General features: G+C 39.9%; 1 protein-coding gene and 1 pseudogene across 1 annotated transcript; one reads left to right on the top strand and one right to left on the bottom strand.

The window, feature by feature from the left end:
- Nucleotides 1–10,041: 10,041 nt before the first annotated feature.
- LOC138837077 (olfactory receptor 4K3-like) lies at nt 10,042–10,914 on the top strand (annotated as a pseudogene).
- A 3,784-nt stretch (nt 10,915–14,698) lies between these two features.
- LOC138837076 (olfactory receptor 4F15-like) lies at nt 14,699–15,637 on the bottom strand. Its single transcript, XM_070035847.1, has one exon. It carries the CDS (start codon nt 15,635–15,637, stop codon nt 14,699–14,701), a length of 939 nt encoding a protein of 312 aa, XP_069891948.1.
- Nucleotides 15,638–18,785: the final 3,148 nt, after the last annotated feature.

Genomic DNA, 18,785 nt, shown 5'->3' with positions numbered 1-18,785 from the left:
TTGCTTTGTTTTATTTTCTTTCGGGGAGGGGGAGGCAAAGGGGAGGTGCAGATATAGAGGGAGGAAGAGTGAACAAATGCAGTTATGGTTAAGTGGAACATGAACTATGTGGCTTGTGGTCACACAGCGATGAGAGGGGAAACTGGAGGAAAGTGAAGGAGGGTGTGACAATGTTCAAAAGAAATGCACCTATTACCTGACTTATGTGATGATAACCCCTCTGTACATCACCTTTACAATGACAATTAAAAACAAAAAGCTAAGGCACAGCAGCCAGGCCCTGAGTTGCAGCCTCAGGACTGGCACATACACAAACACAAATAACTCCTACTACTTACCATAGTTTGTTACTTATATATTTCTATTCATATTGACAGAATACTGCTTTATATTGTTCATTGTTGCAGAATTGTTATACATCTGTTGATGTATAACTCATGGGCATATGTATTGTTTCCAGCTTTGAAGTGCTACAAATAAAACTGCTATATGTGTGTGTACAAATCTGAGAGACTTGATTATCTTAATATCAATACATTTTTCATAGCCAAGAATATTTTATAAATTGGTAACTATTTCAAAAAGAAATAAGTTTTATATTTGTTGAAAGTGTTACATTAACATAAATTATATCAAAGTAATTCATCTTTGGTGAATTATTTTCTATTATATCCATTAGTGCGAGTGCCAGTTGGATTATAATTATTGTGGGCATATGCCTCTTTGTCCTTGTTCAGCTGTCAGGACTTTCATATGTTTTAAAGCTCAAGAATTAAGATATGAATAATTAAACATGTCATCCTGATTAAAGGGTCAATTTCACTGGGTAAGATAACCTTTCTGGCAGTATTATTTGTTCTGGATCACATTTTGCTTCTTAGAATTATATATTGGTGTTATGTTAGTGTTCAGAGTTGTGAAGAGGGTAGATTTTGGCAAGCCTAGAAGAGAAACTTCAGGAAACCAAAACTTACTGCACTAATAGTAAATAAATTTCTGTTGTTTAATACCAGTCATTGCATTTTGATATGGTAGTCCTAGAAAATTAATACAGCAGCTATATAATATTATGTGGTTTGAAAATATTTTTATACTAGTTTGCAGGTTGTCTTTGTAAAACAAAAGTTTTTAAGTTTGATACTGTTGATACATTCTATCTTTAAAATGTGGCAACACTGGGGTTTGAACTGAGGGCCTGATCCCTCTGGTTCTTCTTGCTTTTGTTGATTTTGAGTAGGATACTGCTGAGGTTGGACCAGCTGCAAATCAGGCCCCACCATGCCTGGCTCTCGCTGAGTGTCCAGGCAGGCCTGAACTCTGTTCTTTCTGATTGTTGAGGCTGGCCTAGAACCCTAACCTCACTGAGTGTCCAGGGGGGCATAGAACCTTGGCCCTCACTGAGTGTCCAGGTGGGCCTAGAACTCAGTTCTTGCTGATTGTCCAGGCAGGCCTAGAATCCCGGCTCTTGCTTAATGCCCAGGGGGGCCTAGAACCCTGGCTCTTGCTGAGAGTCCAGTTGTGCCTAGAACCCCAGCTCTTGCTGAGTTTCCAGGCATGCCTAGAACTCTGGATCTTGCTGAGTGTCCAGGAGGGCCTAGAACCCTGGCTCTTGCTGAGTGTCCAGGCAGGCCTAGAACTCGGTTCTTGCTGAGTGTCCAGGCAGGCCTAGAACTTGGGTCTTGATGAGTATCCAGGCTGGCCTAGAACCCCGGCTCTCACTGAGTGTCCAGGGGGGCCCAGAACCTCGGCTCTTGCTGAGTGTCCAGGAGGGCCTAGAACTAGGTTGTTGATTGTTCAGGCGAGCGTAGAACCTCAGCCCTTGCTGAGTGTCCAGGCAGGCCTAGAACCCCAGCTCTTGCTGAGTATCCAGGCATGCCTAGAACTCAGTTCTTGCTGATTGTCCAGGCATGCCTAGAACTCCAGCTCTTGCTGAGTGTTCAGGAGGGCCTAGAACCCTGGTTCTCACTGAGTGTCCAGACATGCCTAGAACCCCGATTCTTGATGAGTATCCAGGTGGACCTAGAATCCCGGCTCTCACTGATTATCCAGTCAGGTCTACAACCTCGGCTCTAAGTGTCCAAGCCGGCCTAGAACCCCTGTTCTTGCTGATTGTTCAGGCATGCCTAGAACCCCAGCTCTTGCTGATTGTGCAGGCAGGCCTAGAACCTCAGCCCTTAATGAGTGTCCAGGTATGCCTAGAGCTTGCTTCTCAGTGATTGTCCAGGTAGACCTAGAACTCTGGCTCTCACTGAGTGTCCTGGCAGGCCTAGAACCCCAGCTCTTGCTGAGTGTCCTGGCAGGCCTAGAACTCCGGCTCTCACTGAGTGTCCAGGTGGGCCTAGAACACTGGCTCTTGCTGAGTGTCCAAAAAGGCCTAGAACTTGGTTCTTGCTGAGTATCCAGGTGGGCCTAGAACTTGGTTCTTGCTGATGGTCCAGGCATGCCTAGAACCTCGGCTCCTGCTAGGTGTCCAGGCATGCCTAGAACTTGGTTCTTGCTGATTGTCCAGGTGGGCCTAGAACCCAGACTCTTGCTGAGTTTCCAGGTATGGCTGGAACCCCGGCTCTCACTGATTGTCCAGGTGTGCCTAAAACTTGGTCTTGCTGATTGTCCAGGTGGGCCTACAACCTGGTTCTTACTGATTGTCTAGGCAGGCCTAGAACTCGGTTCTTTATGATTGTCCAGGCAAACTTAGAACCTCAGCTCTTGCTGAGTACCCAGATGGGCCTAGAAACTCGGCCCTCACTGAGTGTCCAGGCATGCCTAGAAACCTGGCTCTTGCTGAGTGTCCAGGCATGTCTAGAACCTTGGCTCTTGCTGTGTGTCCAGGTGAGCCTAGAATTTGGTTCTTGCTGATTGTTCAAACGGGCCTAGAACCCCGGCTCTCGCTGACTGTCCAGGTGGGCCTAGAACCTCAGCCCTTACTGAGTGTCCAGGTAGGCCTAGAACTTCGGCTCTTGCTGAGTATCCTAGCAGGCCTAGAACCCCGGCTCTTGCTGAGTGTCCATGTAGGCCTAAACCCCTGATTCTTGCTGAATATCCAGGCAGGCCTATAACCCGGGCTCTCACTGAGTTCCAGGCGGGCCTAGAACCCCAGCTCTCACTGAGTGTCCCGGCAGGCCTAGAACCTCAGCTCTCACCCAGTGTCCAGGTATGCCTAGAACCCCAGTTCTTGCTGATTGTCCAGGTGGACCTAAAATCAGTTCTTGCTGATTAAGGAAGCCACTCCCTGGAAGGACCCTATCCTGTTCTCATCAGGTAATAGTCCCTGTAAGAACCAAGCACCTTGGGGTCACATCTAGCCACATCAGGTCCCCTGGCTACCTACTCTGTCAGAGCTCAGAAGACTCATCCATGAGAGGGTCAAGCCCTGGAGGGCAGCTGCCTTTTGTATGGCCTTACAGTGTTAGCTCATTGCAATCTGAGGTCCAGAGCTGAAGAGGGCCTTTCACACAGACTCCTCCTGTCCTGAAATGATAAACCAATCCAGGAATGGATTCCAGGGCAACCTGTACCCAGGACTGCTGGGTAATATGGCTGTTTGAGTGTCACCAGCTCCAGAGGGAAGCATGAAGCACAACCCTAGGTACCTCAGGGGCATTTCCAGGGGAAAGAAAGAGAAAAGAGTGTGGAAAGAGCAGAACATTTGTGTGTTATTTTCCTAAGGTTGCTCTGACACACCACTGCAGACTGGGTAGTTTAGAGAGCTGTTTTCACAGCTCTGAAGACCAGTGGCATGGAATCAGTGTCTTCTGGGCCACATTCCCTCAGGAGATACAAGGCATGGTGTGTTCTAGCTCTTAGCTTCTAGACCTGTGTGAACAGAGTGAAGTCTCTACAGAGTCTCATTCCTGTATGCATTTGGGGGACCCAATTTCCCCCTTTAAGGGGCACAATAATAGTGGGTTAGGGATGACCCTAACAACAGGAACTGAAGTTGTTTACCTGCCAAGAGCTTATTTTCATATATGAGAGTGTCCATTTTGGGAACACAACTTTGGGAACTTTGGGAACACAATCCATTACAATGTTCCTGCCTCTGCTGGCATCCTCTACCTCCCTGTTGACCTGGTGGCTCTTCTGGGGCCCCATCTCCTTCCTGGGCACCCAGCAGATCACTGCTGGCCATGACTGCTGGCTTGAGCTGACACTGTGACAATTCAGTGAGAGCTGGGACATGACTGCTCTGGGATTTGGAGCAGTAAAGTTTGGAGCAGGACCAAACAGAGGCTAGTTTGTCTCTGGGCACTGAGGCATTGGGACACTTCCTCAGGCTTCCAGTTTTACAGTATCCTGGGCAGAAGGAAGTAGTTGCAGCTACAGGCTAGAAGGAACAGAGCACTGCTGGGGTGGGGCAGGAACTTGGAAGTGAGAGGTCCAGGGGTGGGGCTTGTGGGAGGGCCCAGATTCCTGAGGAGGATGGTAGCACACCTAGAGCACCATTAGTGGAAATCAGCCATCACTTCACTCCCGGGTCTGGAGGAGAGCTCAGTGTGCACACCTAGAGCATCCTCTGGCAGTGCTCACTGCACCTTCTGGTTTTTGTGGGAGGAGCAGAGCATGAGAGGGGTGGGGCAAGAGCTGGAAATGAGCATCCTGGGTCACGGGGTAGGGGACTTGCTGCTGGAGTGCGGCTGGCAATGGTTGAAAACTGGGTATGGTCCTGAGTCCCGCAGAGCCCCAGTCACCACCAATGACCGCACCACCCCTAAAGGGCTCCAGCCCAGGCGCACCTCCCCTTGCCACTTCTGGCCCAACTCCTGCCTCGCTCCCAGTGCAGAGCCAGGCAGAGCCAACGGCTGCACCATCAGTTCTGTGATGGACCTTGGTTGCCATCAGCCCCTGGTACCAGCGGGGCTCAAGTTCCAGTCCTTGCATTGCATCCTTGGGACCGGCCTTCCTGGGACTGGCCTCCCTGGGACTGGTCTGGGCCAGCTGAGTGGGGCCTGCTCCAGGTCCGGACCCGTTCTTGGAGTTGGAGTCCGAGTCCCTGCCCATTCCTTTTCTGGGCCTGCTACGATTCTGCTTGGTCCGGACTGTGCTCATATTCCAGGCCTGCTTCATGTTCTGGACAGTTACTTAGAATCTGTGTCTGCTCGCAGTCCGTTAAGTGTTCAGTGTGCTCTGTCACATCCTCAGCAAGGCCTGGGGTGGGGAATTGTGTGACATTTACTGTCCAGTATCTAGGTCTTATCCACAAGGAATTCTGTCTAGAATTAGGACCATGGAAGTGGTGTTGCGTCCCTGGGCATCCCTCAAGCTGGGCAGGCATCTTTACATCCCTGTGGGTCTCAGTTTGTGAGAACCAGTGGGGCGCACAGGGTGGAAGTCACGCCACCCCCACCCTCTCTGCCCCTGCAGGCAGGGCGGTGTCACAGGGGATGGGGCAGTGGGCGGCTTGGGGTGGGCCGCTGGATAGGGGGGCGGGCCACATTGTCCAGCCTATGCTCTCCTACAACTGTAAATAAAATTTTAACTCCTTTTCATTATTTTGTTTTATTTTATCCCAACATACTTTATTCATTTAGATGACATTTTAAATGGATTACTTTGTCAGAGAAATAATTTGTAGAGTACAGAAATGCAATTGACTTTTATACACTGATTTTGTGTCCATAAATCTAAAAATTTTTTACAGATTTGTTGATGTTGGGCTGAGCAAGATTTTTAAAAGTTAAATAGGACATCAAAAGCTCAAGTACCAAAAGCCAAAACAAAATCAGTTAAGCATGACTATATCAAAGGTTAGATTAGTAGCACAATTCAATATTAGATACATATGAAACTTTTTACATATTTAAATTTGAAAATAAATTTTGTAGTAAAGTGTGGTGATACCTGGCATCAACTTCCTAAAAGATTCATTTCTATATTCCAAATGTTTTCTGTAATGAATCAATCTCATTAATAAAATAAGGATTTTTACAAAATATAGAAGTGGAAATTTTGTGTACTGCAGGGGGTGAAGGGGGACACCGTGGCCACACCCAGCGACACTATGGGGTGTGGTAGCAAAGGCCAGAGCACTCAGCCCAGGAGCACTCAGGCACCCAGCAAAAACTGACCTCAAAAATAACCAAGGCAAACTCTTCCACACAACACCTTAACACTAACAATCACATCTGCTAATCATAAAATAAAATAACCTAGGCAAAGAGGAGTTGGCCCAGTGGTTCCAGTGGTAGAGTCCTGCCTGGAAAGCAGAGGCTCTGAACTCAAATGCCAGTACTAGAACATAAAATAAGCTAAATAAAACCAAATAAAACCAAAACACATTTATACCTTCTAGTATGTTTCACTTTATTTAACATTGTTATTGAACATGCTAAGTGTCTTGAATTTCCACTTCCAGATTTTGTAAAAATCTGTACTTTATTAATAAGATTTATTCATTACAGAAAACATTTGGAATATAGAAATGAATCTTTTAGGAAGCTGATGCCATGTCTGACCACTTTTTACTAGAGAATTTATTTTCAAATTTATATATGTTTAATATCTATCTAATATTGAGTTGTACTACTCCTCTAACCTTTGATATAGTTATACTTAACTTATTTGGTTTTTGTTACTTGAGCTTTTGATGCCCTATTTAACTTTTAAAAATCTTGCTCAGCCCAACATCAAAAAATCTGTAAATATTTTTTAGATTTATGAACATAAAATCAGCATACAAAGGTCAATTGCATTCCACTACTCTACAAATTATTTCTCTGACAAATAAATCAAGAAAGTAATCCATTTAAAATATCATCTAAATGAATAAAGTATCTTGGAATAAATTAAAACAAAAAGTAAAATAATTATGCACTGGAAACTAAGGTGAAGTCAGAGAATTGAAGACAGCTCAAATAAAGGTATTCCATGTTCATAATTTTCAGGAATTAATATCACTTGAATGCTTGTACTATGCAAAGCAATCTACAGATGATGTAATGTTCTACTGTTAAATTTTACTCATGTAAAAAGTACTACAATTTTCTACAATGTAGAAAAAATATTACAAAGGAACCTTAGGACAGATACAGATCGTTAAGAAGAACACAAATGGTGGCTTCATCTTCTCAATTTCCAATTAAACTTATATCAAAAGTATTTTTTCATAACAATGTAGAACTGACCAGAAAAATCTGATACATGGACAAACAGAACATATTGAATAATCAAAGATGAGTCCAAGTGATCAAAGTTATATAGAATATATACTTGGAGATATATATATATATATATATATATATATATATATACATGTATATATATATGCAGAGAGAGAGAGAGAGATTATAATCTCTTCAGTGAATGGATACTTACTTAGAAAAATGAAGTTTGACAATTTTATTTTTATTTTTTCCAGTCATGGGCTTGAACTCTGGGCCTGGGTGCTGTCCCTGAGCTCTTCAGCTCAAGCCTAGAGCTCTACCACTTGAGCCACAGCACCACTTCCAGCATTTTCTGTGTATGTGGTACTGAGGAATCCAACCCACAGCCTCATGCATGCAAGGCAAGCATTCTACCACTGAGCCACCTTCCCAACCCCAAACTTTTATTACACTACTTATAAAAATTAACTCCTGACTTCTGCTATTATGTAATTATTCGTTCCAAATACTTTGCTGATAACCTTTGCATAGTAACTTTTCTTGGAACTGTTTTTTTTTTTTTTTGCTTAATGAATGAGTATTTTGTACATGCTTGTTGACACACACATATATGTGTGAGTATGGGAGTAATGCATCCTTGTAACTTCTTTAATTTCATTTAATTTTAATTATTTTTAACTTTATGAGGAATTTCTATAGTTCTTTTTAAAAATAATTTCTGCACCATTTTACAGATACTGCCAACAATACCCAAGTATTCCAGTTTCTATGCATCTGGGCCAACATCTCTTATTCTTTTATCTAAACATTTTATCTGACATATCTACTTACATTTAACTGGTCTAACTTAGCCACAAAACTGAAGCAAGGAGGTATTATAGAATGTCTTAAATTCAGAAAAAGTTTGAAATTAAGCATCCCCAAGAGAAAAAGAAAAACTGGAATGCGTCCAGCCTTTATGCTATATTATTTTGTATAAATATGTCACCAAGTGAATCCATTGTTGCCAACACTGGTCACAGCAGAAAAGAAATTACACTTCTGTTCAGAGTTAGTGTCAAACATAGGCTAACCCTTACCACCAGGAAGAACCTGGTTTCAGAGATTTCTGTGAGTAAATCACTGATTTTTTGCAATTTCCTTTTGATAAGATTTAATACTTTAAGAACATTATATATTTTTTGTTTAGCATCTTTGTACTTTCCTGTTGATCGTACAGTTCTGACTATGTTGTTTACTGGATATGTTTGCCAACATTATTAGAAGAATTTTCCCAAGTCATTCTTGAACTCCTTATAGCAGTTTTACACACAAAAGGCAATATTTTTGAACAATACTACAAGACTGCAGATCCTATTTGAGGGAAGCCTGGTTTTTACAGGACATGTAACTTACCCTAATATTTTCTAGTTCTTTTTGGATTTGCGCTATGCTACCACTTTTTTAAGAGTGAGTAAAACGCTGAAAAAATGATGTGAACATATATTGTTCATTCTCATTTGGGGGAAAAATGAACAAAACTAAAAGAATATAAAAGAATTAATATAAATTAATTAATATAATTAATTAATATAAAAGAATTAATTCATTACTATTACTGTATATGTATATTGATTTCACTTTTCCCCCTTTCATAAAACAGAGTATATTATTTTATAAGTACTGTTAATTTTCTTAGTAGTCTCAAATCAAGATTCTCATTATATTCCTTTTAATATGGAAGTTATTAATTTGTAGTCTTTACATCTTTCAGTTTATACTCTGGCTTTCCCACTTTAGATTAAATGTCCAAGTAACTGTATAAATTGGGAAGATTATGTGTTTGCATCTTCAAAATACCAATAAAACGTGGTTGTTAGAGTAAAATTATTTCCAAATGCTTAATACAGAACTGGCATGCAATATCTGCTTGTTAATCAAAAATTTTATGCCTTTAATTTCTAGTCTAAAATGGTAAAGGAAAAATAGGGAAATTGAAGGGAAGAAAGAAAAAGTAAGGAAAAAAAGCAGAACTAACAGATAGGAGGAAGAAAGAGAGAAGGAAAAAAAGAGGGAAGAAAAGGGTGTTTGATTGGGGGCTTGTACATTATGGAGATTTCCATGACAACAACTTAAGAAATACAGAATTTAATGAATATAGAATTTGTATCACTTCCCAGGAGGGAGATAATATGAATAAGAACAAAAAAAGCTCTCACATATCTATAATTGAAGCTAGTCTCTAAAAAGAAATCACCACTACCTGTTAGTTAAGAAAAAGGAATGCAACATTGCGTAAGCTAAGGAATATCTTATCTGGTGATTACATTGTATGGGAAGAGTCAAAGTGCAATAAGGAACAGTGTGTGATACTACCAATGTCAAGTTATCATATGTAGTGTCTTCAGAACATAAAATGTCCATCTCCAGTCTACCTCCAGGAAAATAATCAGCTTGGAATAGATTTTGATTAATTCAGTCTATGCTGGCATATTCACTTAATAATAGATTTATGTCTGATAAATACATGATCATACTTAAAATTTGTCATTAGATGATTTCCCTATACTTGTTCTAGTAAAATAAAGAGGCTACAAATGTATTTTACAGCTAGGAACTGGAGAATACTTGTAATTATTCCCACAAAGGCATACATTCAAGGCTTAGAAAACTTATGAGGAACTTTACTACTGATAATTTTTATTAAAATATTCATTTTTACACATCTATACTTCTGATGACTAAGGTTTTTGTCCTGCCTATTACAGATACATATCTCCCTGTATGTACGATATTGTACATATCCAGATTCAAAAAATACTTATTTTACATTCCTGGTTTAGTAATATACTAAGAATTTAGTTTATTATTACATGTTTATCAGAACATAATCATTAAGGTCTTGTTTATAACCTCAGTTCACTGCTTTCTCTTTCTGTTCCATTAGAACACAGTGTAAGAAATGGAGGAAGCAAACCAGTCGGTGGTGTCTGAGTTTATTTTTCAGGGACTCTGTGACTCTGAGGAGCTGAAGATCTTCCTCCTACTGCCATTTTCTACACTCTACCTGCTAACGGTTGTGGGAAATCTCTTCGTGGTGCTGCTGACCACCATCTCCACTTGCCCAAGTACTCCCTGTTAGCTAATCTCTCCTTTGTTGACTTCTGCCTCTCCTCAGTAAACAAGCCTAAGCTGACCACAAACTTCCTGCAGGAGAACAAGACCATTTCCTTTGGGGGCTGCATGAGCCAGATCTTCTGTATGCATTTCTTTGGAGGGGCTGAGATGGTGCTTCTTGTGAAGATGGCCTATGACCATTAAGTGGCCATCTGCAAGCCACTCCGCTACTCCAGCATCATGGACAGGCAAAAGTGCATCTGGTTAGTTTTGACAGGATGGATCATTGCGTTTGTGCATGCCTGAGTCAACTGATCATGATTTGGGAGTTACCCTTCTGTGGACCCAGAATGGTGGGTAGCTTTTTCTGTGACATCCCTTTAGTGATGAAACTAGCCTGCATGGATACAGATACTTTGGGAATACTTATAAATGCCAACAGTGGTGTTTTGGCAACAATTTGCTTCTTTCTTATAATGATCTCTACACTCACATCCTGATGACCGTCTTCCTTTGTTCTCAAGATGCTGTGTCAAAGGCCCTCTCTACCTGTACCTCCCACATTACAGTGGTGGTGCTCATCTTTGGACTCTGCATCTTCATCTATCTGTGGCCAGTCAACATCACTTGGGTGTATAAGTTTCTTGCTGTGTTTTATACAGTAATTGCACCTCTTTTGAATCCAGCCATTTATACACTGAGAAATAAAGAGATTTAATACACCATTAAAAAACTGATGAATCAGCATGCCATTTCAAGTAATCATTGTTAGATTTCTGGTGATCAGAAAATCCTCTAAGTGCTACAGTTTAAACACACATTCAACCTGCAAATGAAACCTCATACATGATGTAATTTCTGTAAATTATGAGTGTCCATAGAAATATGTGTTGTATCTTTTTCATTAAGAAAATATACTCTAAAACTATGCTTAAATTCTTGCCGTAGGAAATAAACTCTCAGTGGACATAACTATTGTGTCTATAGATTACAAGACACTATAACAATTAAATTTATAAAAGCAATAATCGTCACATTTCATTAAGCACTTTCTAGGCTTCCAATATGTACAAACCATTTTTACATAGTATACTAATGCATACTACTACATGTATAATACTATCTACTTTATGTGGGTGGGGGCAGGAGAGAAAAACTGGCAGAGGGTGAGGGAAGGCAGACATGGTTCCAAAAGAATTGTACTCATTATCTGAGTTGTATAACTGTAACCCCTCTCTATATCAACTCTACAATAACAATAAAAATAAAATACTGAAAAAATATGCAGTTATGTCACAACTACTATCACTGAAATTCCAAGAAAGTAAGGGGTTATAATGAATAACGACATGCCAATACTTTAGATGATGTAGAAACAAATCATTGAATTGCTAGAAATTTCCATCTACTAAGATTGAATAATGAAGAAATGGAATATCAGAACAAAACTATAATTGAGTTAGCAATAAAAGTCTCTAGTCAAAGAAAAGAACAGGATCTAATGAACTGGCCATTAAATTCTATTTAAGACTTAAAGAACTGATACAATTAATAGTTTAAAATCTTCTAAAAATTGAAGAGAAAGGAATACTTCAATATAATTCCCTATTCCTGAGTCTGAGAAATTCAAATTCAAGGCATTAGGAGATTTTATTTCTCTTCACAGTTCCTTCCTTGGCATTTGAATGTCTACCTTTTTGCTGTTCCCTTAAAGTCCTAGTCTCTATACAAGTACATGACTGATAATGCTTTATGCTTCAGAGACAATAAATGTTGTATTAGAACTCACCTACTTTCAAATACCACAAGTTTAGACCTTATCTCCAATATGGTTACTTTCAGACATGATAGGTGTGGGGACTGGAACGTTAAAAGCAAAGACATTCCTGAAAAGACTGCAAGATTTATGACCATCTTAAATTTCATAGTAACTATCTTCAACTGTTTTGAACTATTGTGAAATTTTATCAACCTAGTGACACTAGAAGAAGAGGTTCCACAGCAGAAGTTCCTGATTACTTTAATTTTTATGTACAGGAGATAATTATCAATGTACTTTTGGGAGATACTGGTTATGACCTCAATGGAACTCCTTGGACACTGTCCAGAGAATACAGTCAAAACTACCAGTAAATTATGACATGGCCTTAAATGCTCATCAAACTGGCTTCCAACCTACTATACTATAATGTATTTAGACACATGACTAAGAAACTTTGGCACTATATATGTATCTTTTTTCCAACTTCTGAAAAGATGACATTATGCAGTAGTCGCTAAAACACTTACTAGGCATTAAGTTTTAAGCTGACATCCTAAAAGAATGTTTCATAATAAGAACCATCTATGATGGAAATTTCAAACAGAAAACATTTCAATGTTTTTAGACTCACATATTTTACTTATTAAGATTTTTATTTTTAAATAAAAAGTGCACTGTAATTGATACTTTATTATTCATCACTCTGGACTATAAAATACAAAATACAGTATGAAGCCAGGCACTGCTGGCTCACACCTATAATCCTAGTTATTCAGGAGGTTGAGATCTGAGGATTGTGGTTCAAAGCTAGTCCAGGCAGGAAAATCCGTGAGACACTTTTTTCTTATGTCTTGCTGAGGAATCGAACCCAGGGCCTCATGCATGCAAGGTAAGTGCTCTGCCTCTGAGCCATCTTCCCAGTCCCCCTTTTTTATGTCAGTTTTGGGGCCTGAACTCTGGGTCTGGGTGCTGTCCCTCAGCTCTTCAGCTCAAGGCTAACACTCTACCACTTGATCCACAGCACCACTTCTGGCTTTTCTTCTTATGTGGTGCTGAAGAATCAAACCCAGGGCCTCATGCATGCAAGGCAAGCACTTTACCACTGAGCCACCTTCCCAGCCCCAGAGAGACTCTTATCTCCAATTAACCCCCAGAAAATCGGAATTGGTGCTGTGGCTCAAGTGGCAGAGCACTTACCTTGAGCTGAAGAGCTGAGAGACAGTGCTCAGGCCCAGAGTTCAAGTCCCATGAACAACATCATCATCAACAACAACAAAATACATGGGAGTGTATTTTGAAAATTAGATGGGAGCATGTTTCTTCTCATTATAAGCATAAAGTGTTAATTTCTAAAAATGCTGTCCTATTCTGTGTGCTGGACAGATGTCTAAGCTTGGGGATCTAAGTACACACCCTTTACCTTATCTACTAACTGGATGCAATGTTGACCTGATCTGCCTATGAGGTTCCTCTCTGTACATACCTCCAGCTCAACCTTCATTTATTCACTGAATTAATGTTTCTACTTTCTAAATCCATAACAGTACACAAGTACAGACATAGGAATGGTTAAACTACAGGTTAGGGCAAGAATGCTAACTGTCCTCTGAGAGACCAGATGTCAAAACATCACTATTTTATAGTTGAAAACTTCACTTTTTTCCCTCCTCTTCTTCTTTCTTGTTGTTGTTGTTGTCGGCATCGTCCTCCCTCTCCTCCTCCTCCTCCTCCTCCTTTTTCTCTTCCTCCTCCTCCTTCTCCTCTTTCTTGTCTTCCTCTTCCTCCTACTTCTTTTGTTGGTCATGGGGCTTTGAACTCTGGGTCTGGGCACTGTCCCTCAGCTCTTCATCTCAAGGCTTGTGCTATACCACTTGAATCACAGTGTTACTTCTGGTTTTCTGGTGTTTAATTGGAAATAAGAGTCTCAGGGACTTTCCTACTCAGGATGGCTTTGAACCAGGATCCTCAGAGATCAGCCTCCTGAGTAGCTAGGATTAAAGGCATGAGCCACTGACACTGGGCATGAAAACTTCATTATTTTCATAAGAATCATAACAGTATTTATTTTACTAGGTTAAATTTCTTTATAATTTTATATTTAAAATACATAATCTTATTGTTATTATAAAAGGGGTTATACAGAGGGGTTGCCATTTCATAAATCAGCTTATGTGTATATTTCTGTTTTGAACAATGTCAACACTTTCTTTGCTTTCTTCCAACTTCCCCTCCCATCACTGCCCACAAATTACAGTATTCATTTTTCACGTAATGTATACAAATTTAAATTCCTGTGACTATGTTTATAAGTATAATAAAGTAAGAAAAGAAAGACAAATATCAATATGGCTTGTTTGCTAAAATTAACTGTGATGAGAATGAACTATTCATTCTCTGTAAATGAGATTCTTTTCAACCTAATGAGAGGAAATTATTGAATAATTCCAGTAGGTCTATAAACACACATTTGGATTCAACTTTATAAATAATTTCAGATTTTCTGTAGAGCAACACAATTTTAGACAACATAAAGAATGACTTGAAAACTCTTAAACTATGTAAAATTGCTGAGAAATATCCAATTAATCACATTATCAGTTAAAAACTGGAAGTAAACTATCCGAGATTTTCAGTCTTCTGGATGAGGAACAATAAATTTTCTCACAATACAAGAGTCCACGAAATACTTATGTTTACAGTAGAGTTTTCTGAAGACACAACTTCTGTTCTTTTAAGTTTTTTAGGAGATTCTTTTCAAACTCAAAAGTTGACCATTCAGCCTCCTCATTGCTAGCTTCATGTCTTTGTTCCTCAGTGTGTAAATGGCGGGATTCAGGATGGGCGTAATCATAAAATCCAGAATTGCAAGAAACTTATCCACAGGTACTGTAGGAAATGGCCACATGTAAACAAAGATGCACGGTCCAAAGAACAAAACCACCACAGTGATGTGAGCTGAAAGAGTAGAGAGGGCCTTGTGCAATCCACCAGAAGAGCTTTTCCACACAGTGAAGAGTATGAAGGTATAGGAGAGAAGCAATAAGAAGAAAGTGCCAAGGGAAATTAACCCACTGTTAGCAGTTACCAAGAATTCCATTTTGTAAGTATCTTTGCAGGCCAGTTTAATAAACCAAGGAAGATCACAATAAAAGCTGTCTATCTCATTAGGGCCACAAAAAGGCAAATGCACAACAAAAGCTAACTGAATCACTGAGTGAATAAGTCCAATAACCCATACTCCAAACAGAAGTGAATTACACATTCGTGGGCTCATGATGCGCAGGTAGTGTAGTGGTTTGCAAATGGCCACGTATCTGTCCACAGCCATCGCTATGAGTAGCACCATCTCAGACCCCCCCAGGACATGGAGGAGAAACATCTGTGTGACACAACCCTGGAATGAAATGGTATTGTGGCCAGAATACAAGTCAGAAATCATTTTGGGAACTGTTAAAGTAGACAGGCATAGGTCAATAAATGAGAGGTTTCCTAAAAAGAAATACATGGGAGAATGTAGGTGGAAGTCTAAAGTCACTGTGAGCACAACGGAGATATTTCCTAGAACAATGGTCACATAAAACACGGTAGAGAAGGCAAGGAGGAAATGCTGCACTGGTCTGTAGGTAGAAAGCCCAAGAAATATAAATTCTGATACTTCAGAGTAATTTGTCTCATACATTGCATATTTGTCTTAGCCTAGGATGTCCAAACAAAACAAGAAGAAAAGAGTTTATCAGAAGTATATATTGAAAAGTTAAATTCTTTTAGAATAAATCTTCATGAACTATAATAAGATATTTTGATAAAATTATTCAATTATTTTTCCTTCCATATAATATTCATCATGAGCATTTGCTATTTTCTATGTATCTTGTCAACTTTTAAAGTCAAACTGATCTTACTTTTAGAAGATTTAGATGTCAGTTATTCCTCTGACATCTTCTAATGCAGCCAAAACACAAACAAAAATTGAACTAGTTCTCATCTCAGCAGTGCTGCATAGACTTGCTTGCTGGTAGGGCTACTACTGAAATGCTGGCAGTCCAGGCTTTGAATGTTCTAGACAAAGACTGGCCAAAGGGCCAGCAACATCCAGATGATGAGCACATGGGGTCAAAGTAAAAGAAAACAGATTCTGTGACCAGAAGAACTCTGTTCTTATCAGAAATATAATAGAAAACTATCAATAATTTTAAATCATTTCTTTTCCATACTTCTGTTTGTAAATGGTCACAGTATAAAGAATGGAATGAAGCCAGCACCTGTGGCTCACTCCTGTAATTGTAGCTACTCAAATGTCTGAGGTCTGAAGATCAGAGAACCTAGCCCAAGTAGAAAATACCTCAAGACTGCTTATCTCCAATGCCCAACTGGAGGAATAGCGCAATTGGTAGAGCACCAGCCATGAGCATAAGAAGCAAAGTGAGAGCGCAAGTCCTATGCACCAGCACACACAAACAAAAAATGAATGGAATGAAGGGGTTAGAGTTATGCTTAAAGTAACCTACTAAAGAAATTTAATAAACCAATACATACTTGGTGCTTTAAACAGAGATGTTCACACAAGAGATAAGACTTTGGAAAGTATAATGTTCAACTTTATATGCAGAAGCAAAATCAGTATTATGAAAAATGTGAATAATATATTTGAATAAAAAGAGAAGGAAACATAGGAAATATGAAAGCCTGTATATCTAAAATCTGTGTATCTAAGTGGTGCTTTCTGGTAATGCTTATTTATAAATTGTTAAGTTTAACTTATAGGGCCACATTAGTTTATAGCATAAACATTCTTTTAGAAGCTCCAAAAATGTCAAATACCAATTTTTGATAGTGACTAATGTAATACACTAAATCATATTTTCTGACTTCACTTTCTAAATTGTCTTTGAGTAACCAAGCCAAAAATTATCAGCTGTCATGAGCTATTTTACCACTACTTTCCTTAGTTTGTTTTTGTTTTTCCTTTTTGGGGGGAGGGGATGGTCGTGGGCTTGAACTCTGGGCCTGGGCGCTGTCCCTCAGCTCTTCAGCTCAAGGCTGGCGCTCTACCACTGGAGCCACAGGGCCACTTCCGGTTTTCTGGTGGTTAATTGGAGATCAGTCTCAAGGCTTTTCCTGCCTGGACTAGTTTTAACCGCGATCCTCCTGAGTGACAGGGATGGAGGCGTGAGCACTGGCGCCCTGCCTCCCATGCAGAAGCCGTTAGGGTTCTGCTCTCATCCAGCCACATTGACCACTCCCCATCGTCTCTGCCCCTCGTGTCCGTGCCCAACTCGGGCCCTGCCTCACACACTGCAGAAGGTACCCACGGGAGCCCTGTGGATGCCCTGCATCAGAGGCTGGACCCCAAGCTTGGCAGACCCACAGGCAGTGCTGTGGGCCACTACAACCACTAAGCCATCCTATGGGGGCCTGCACGGGAGCAGAGCTTCACTGGAAGGGGTGTGCCTTCACTGAATGGGCGGGTTGTACTGGATGGGTCGGGCTACACTGGAAGGGGCAGAGCATCACTGGAGGGGTAGGGCATCACCAAAAGGGGCGGGCTTCACTGGAGGGGCGGGACTGTACTGGCTCTACCGCAAGGAAGTTCTGAGTATTTCACAAAGCTAAACCTGTAGTTTACGTCAGATAAAGGGTACATGCTAATGTAAGTATGTTCAAGACACAATAAAAATGAACATCTGTGTTTCTAACTACACAACTGAACAAAAGTAAATAAAACTAATAGAGGTTTCTTTTCTGAATAATTGGGAAAAGAAATGATATGATTTTGCTTTCATTTTTCTTTATTGTTTTTTGATAGTGGACGTATAATTTTGTGAAAAACTATTATCATTCAAATTACTACATTTGATAGAACAAATATATTAATAGCATAAAGAACAAATTAATTTTTTAAAATGGGAAATGTGCAGACAACTCACAATAGTAACAACCATATATACAGTGGCTAATAAATAGGCTTATTGACCTACAATATCAGTCATTAGAAGTTTCAGTCCTTTTCTTGTTATAGCTATTGTCTTAACAAGCAAAAAGTGACTCTAGCCTGTAATCCTAGCAGATCTCCACCTATTCACGAAACTTCATCAGAGTCTTGTTTCCAATTACTCACCAAAAAGCCAGAAGTGGGCCTGTGGCTCAAGTGGTAGAGCACCAGCCTTGAGCAAAAATGCACATGGACTGCTCCCAGTCCCCAAGCATAAGCCCTAGGACCAGAATTTAAAAAAAAAATCAATCAATCAAAAGGGAAAGACAAAGCCAGGAAGAATGGATTCCCAGTGTTTTTAAGATTTCAAAATGAATCATTGTTTGAAAACACTTTAATGCACACACCGGATAACTGTGTTGGACTGAAAATACACATGCAAATATACACACACATACACTGATGTATCTGATACTTGTATTTACACAGAAACACATATAATACATGTAATAGGATATTGTTGAATTGTGTTAGTCAATAGTGATATTAAGTATACTATCATACATAGGTAGAATGTGAAAGTATAAGACTACTAAAATTATTAAACATTTTGAAGTATGTAATCCTGAAGATATGTGCTATATAAGCAAACACTGAGAATGCATGGTCAGTAATATGAAAACTGTATGTATTTCAGTAAGCAAAAATTCTCCAGGAATACCCACCCAAATTACACCAGCAGGGAATCCAGAAAGCAAGATCCCACTTGTTGTTTTCACTTCCTAAGGTCTTTATTAAATGATCTACAATAATGCTGCATCACTATTAACTGAAAAGCTGATTATGTGAAGTACAAAAGAAGAAACTCCAGGTGAATATGCTTTCAAATTCAATA

This window comes from Dipodomys merriami, unplaced genomic scaffold, assembly GCF_024711535.1.
Source record: "Dipodomys merriami isolate MVZ:Mamm:240054 unplaced genomic scaffold, mDipMer1.0.p SCAF_261, whole genome shotgun sequence".
Lineage (NCBI taxonomy): Eukaryota > Metazoa > Chordata > Mammalia > Rodentia > Heteromyidae > Dipodomys > Dipodomys merriami.
The sequence above is the reverse complement of the archived record's forward strand: the minus strand, read 5'-3'. Positions and strand labels throughout refer to the sequence as shown.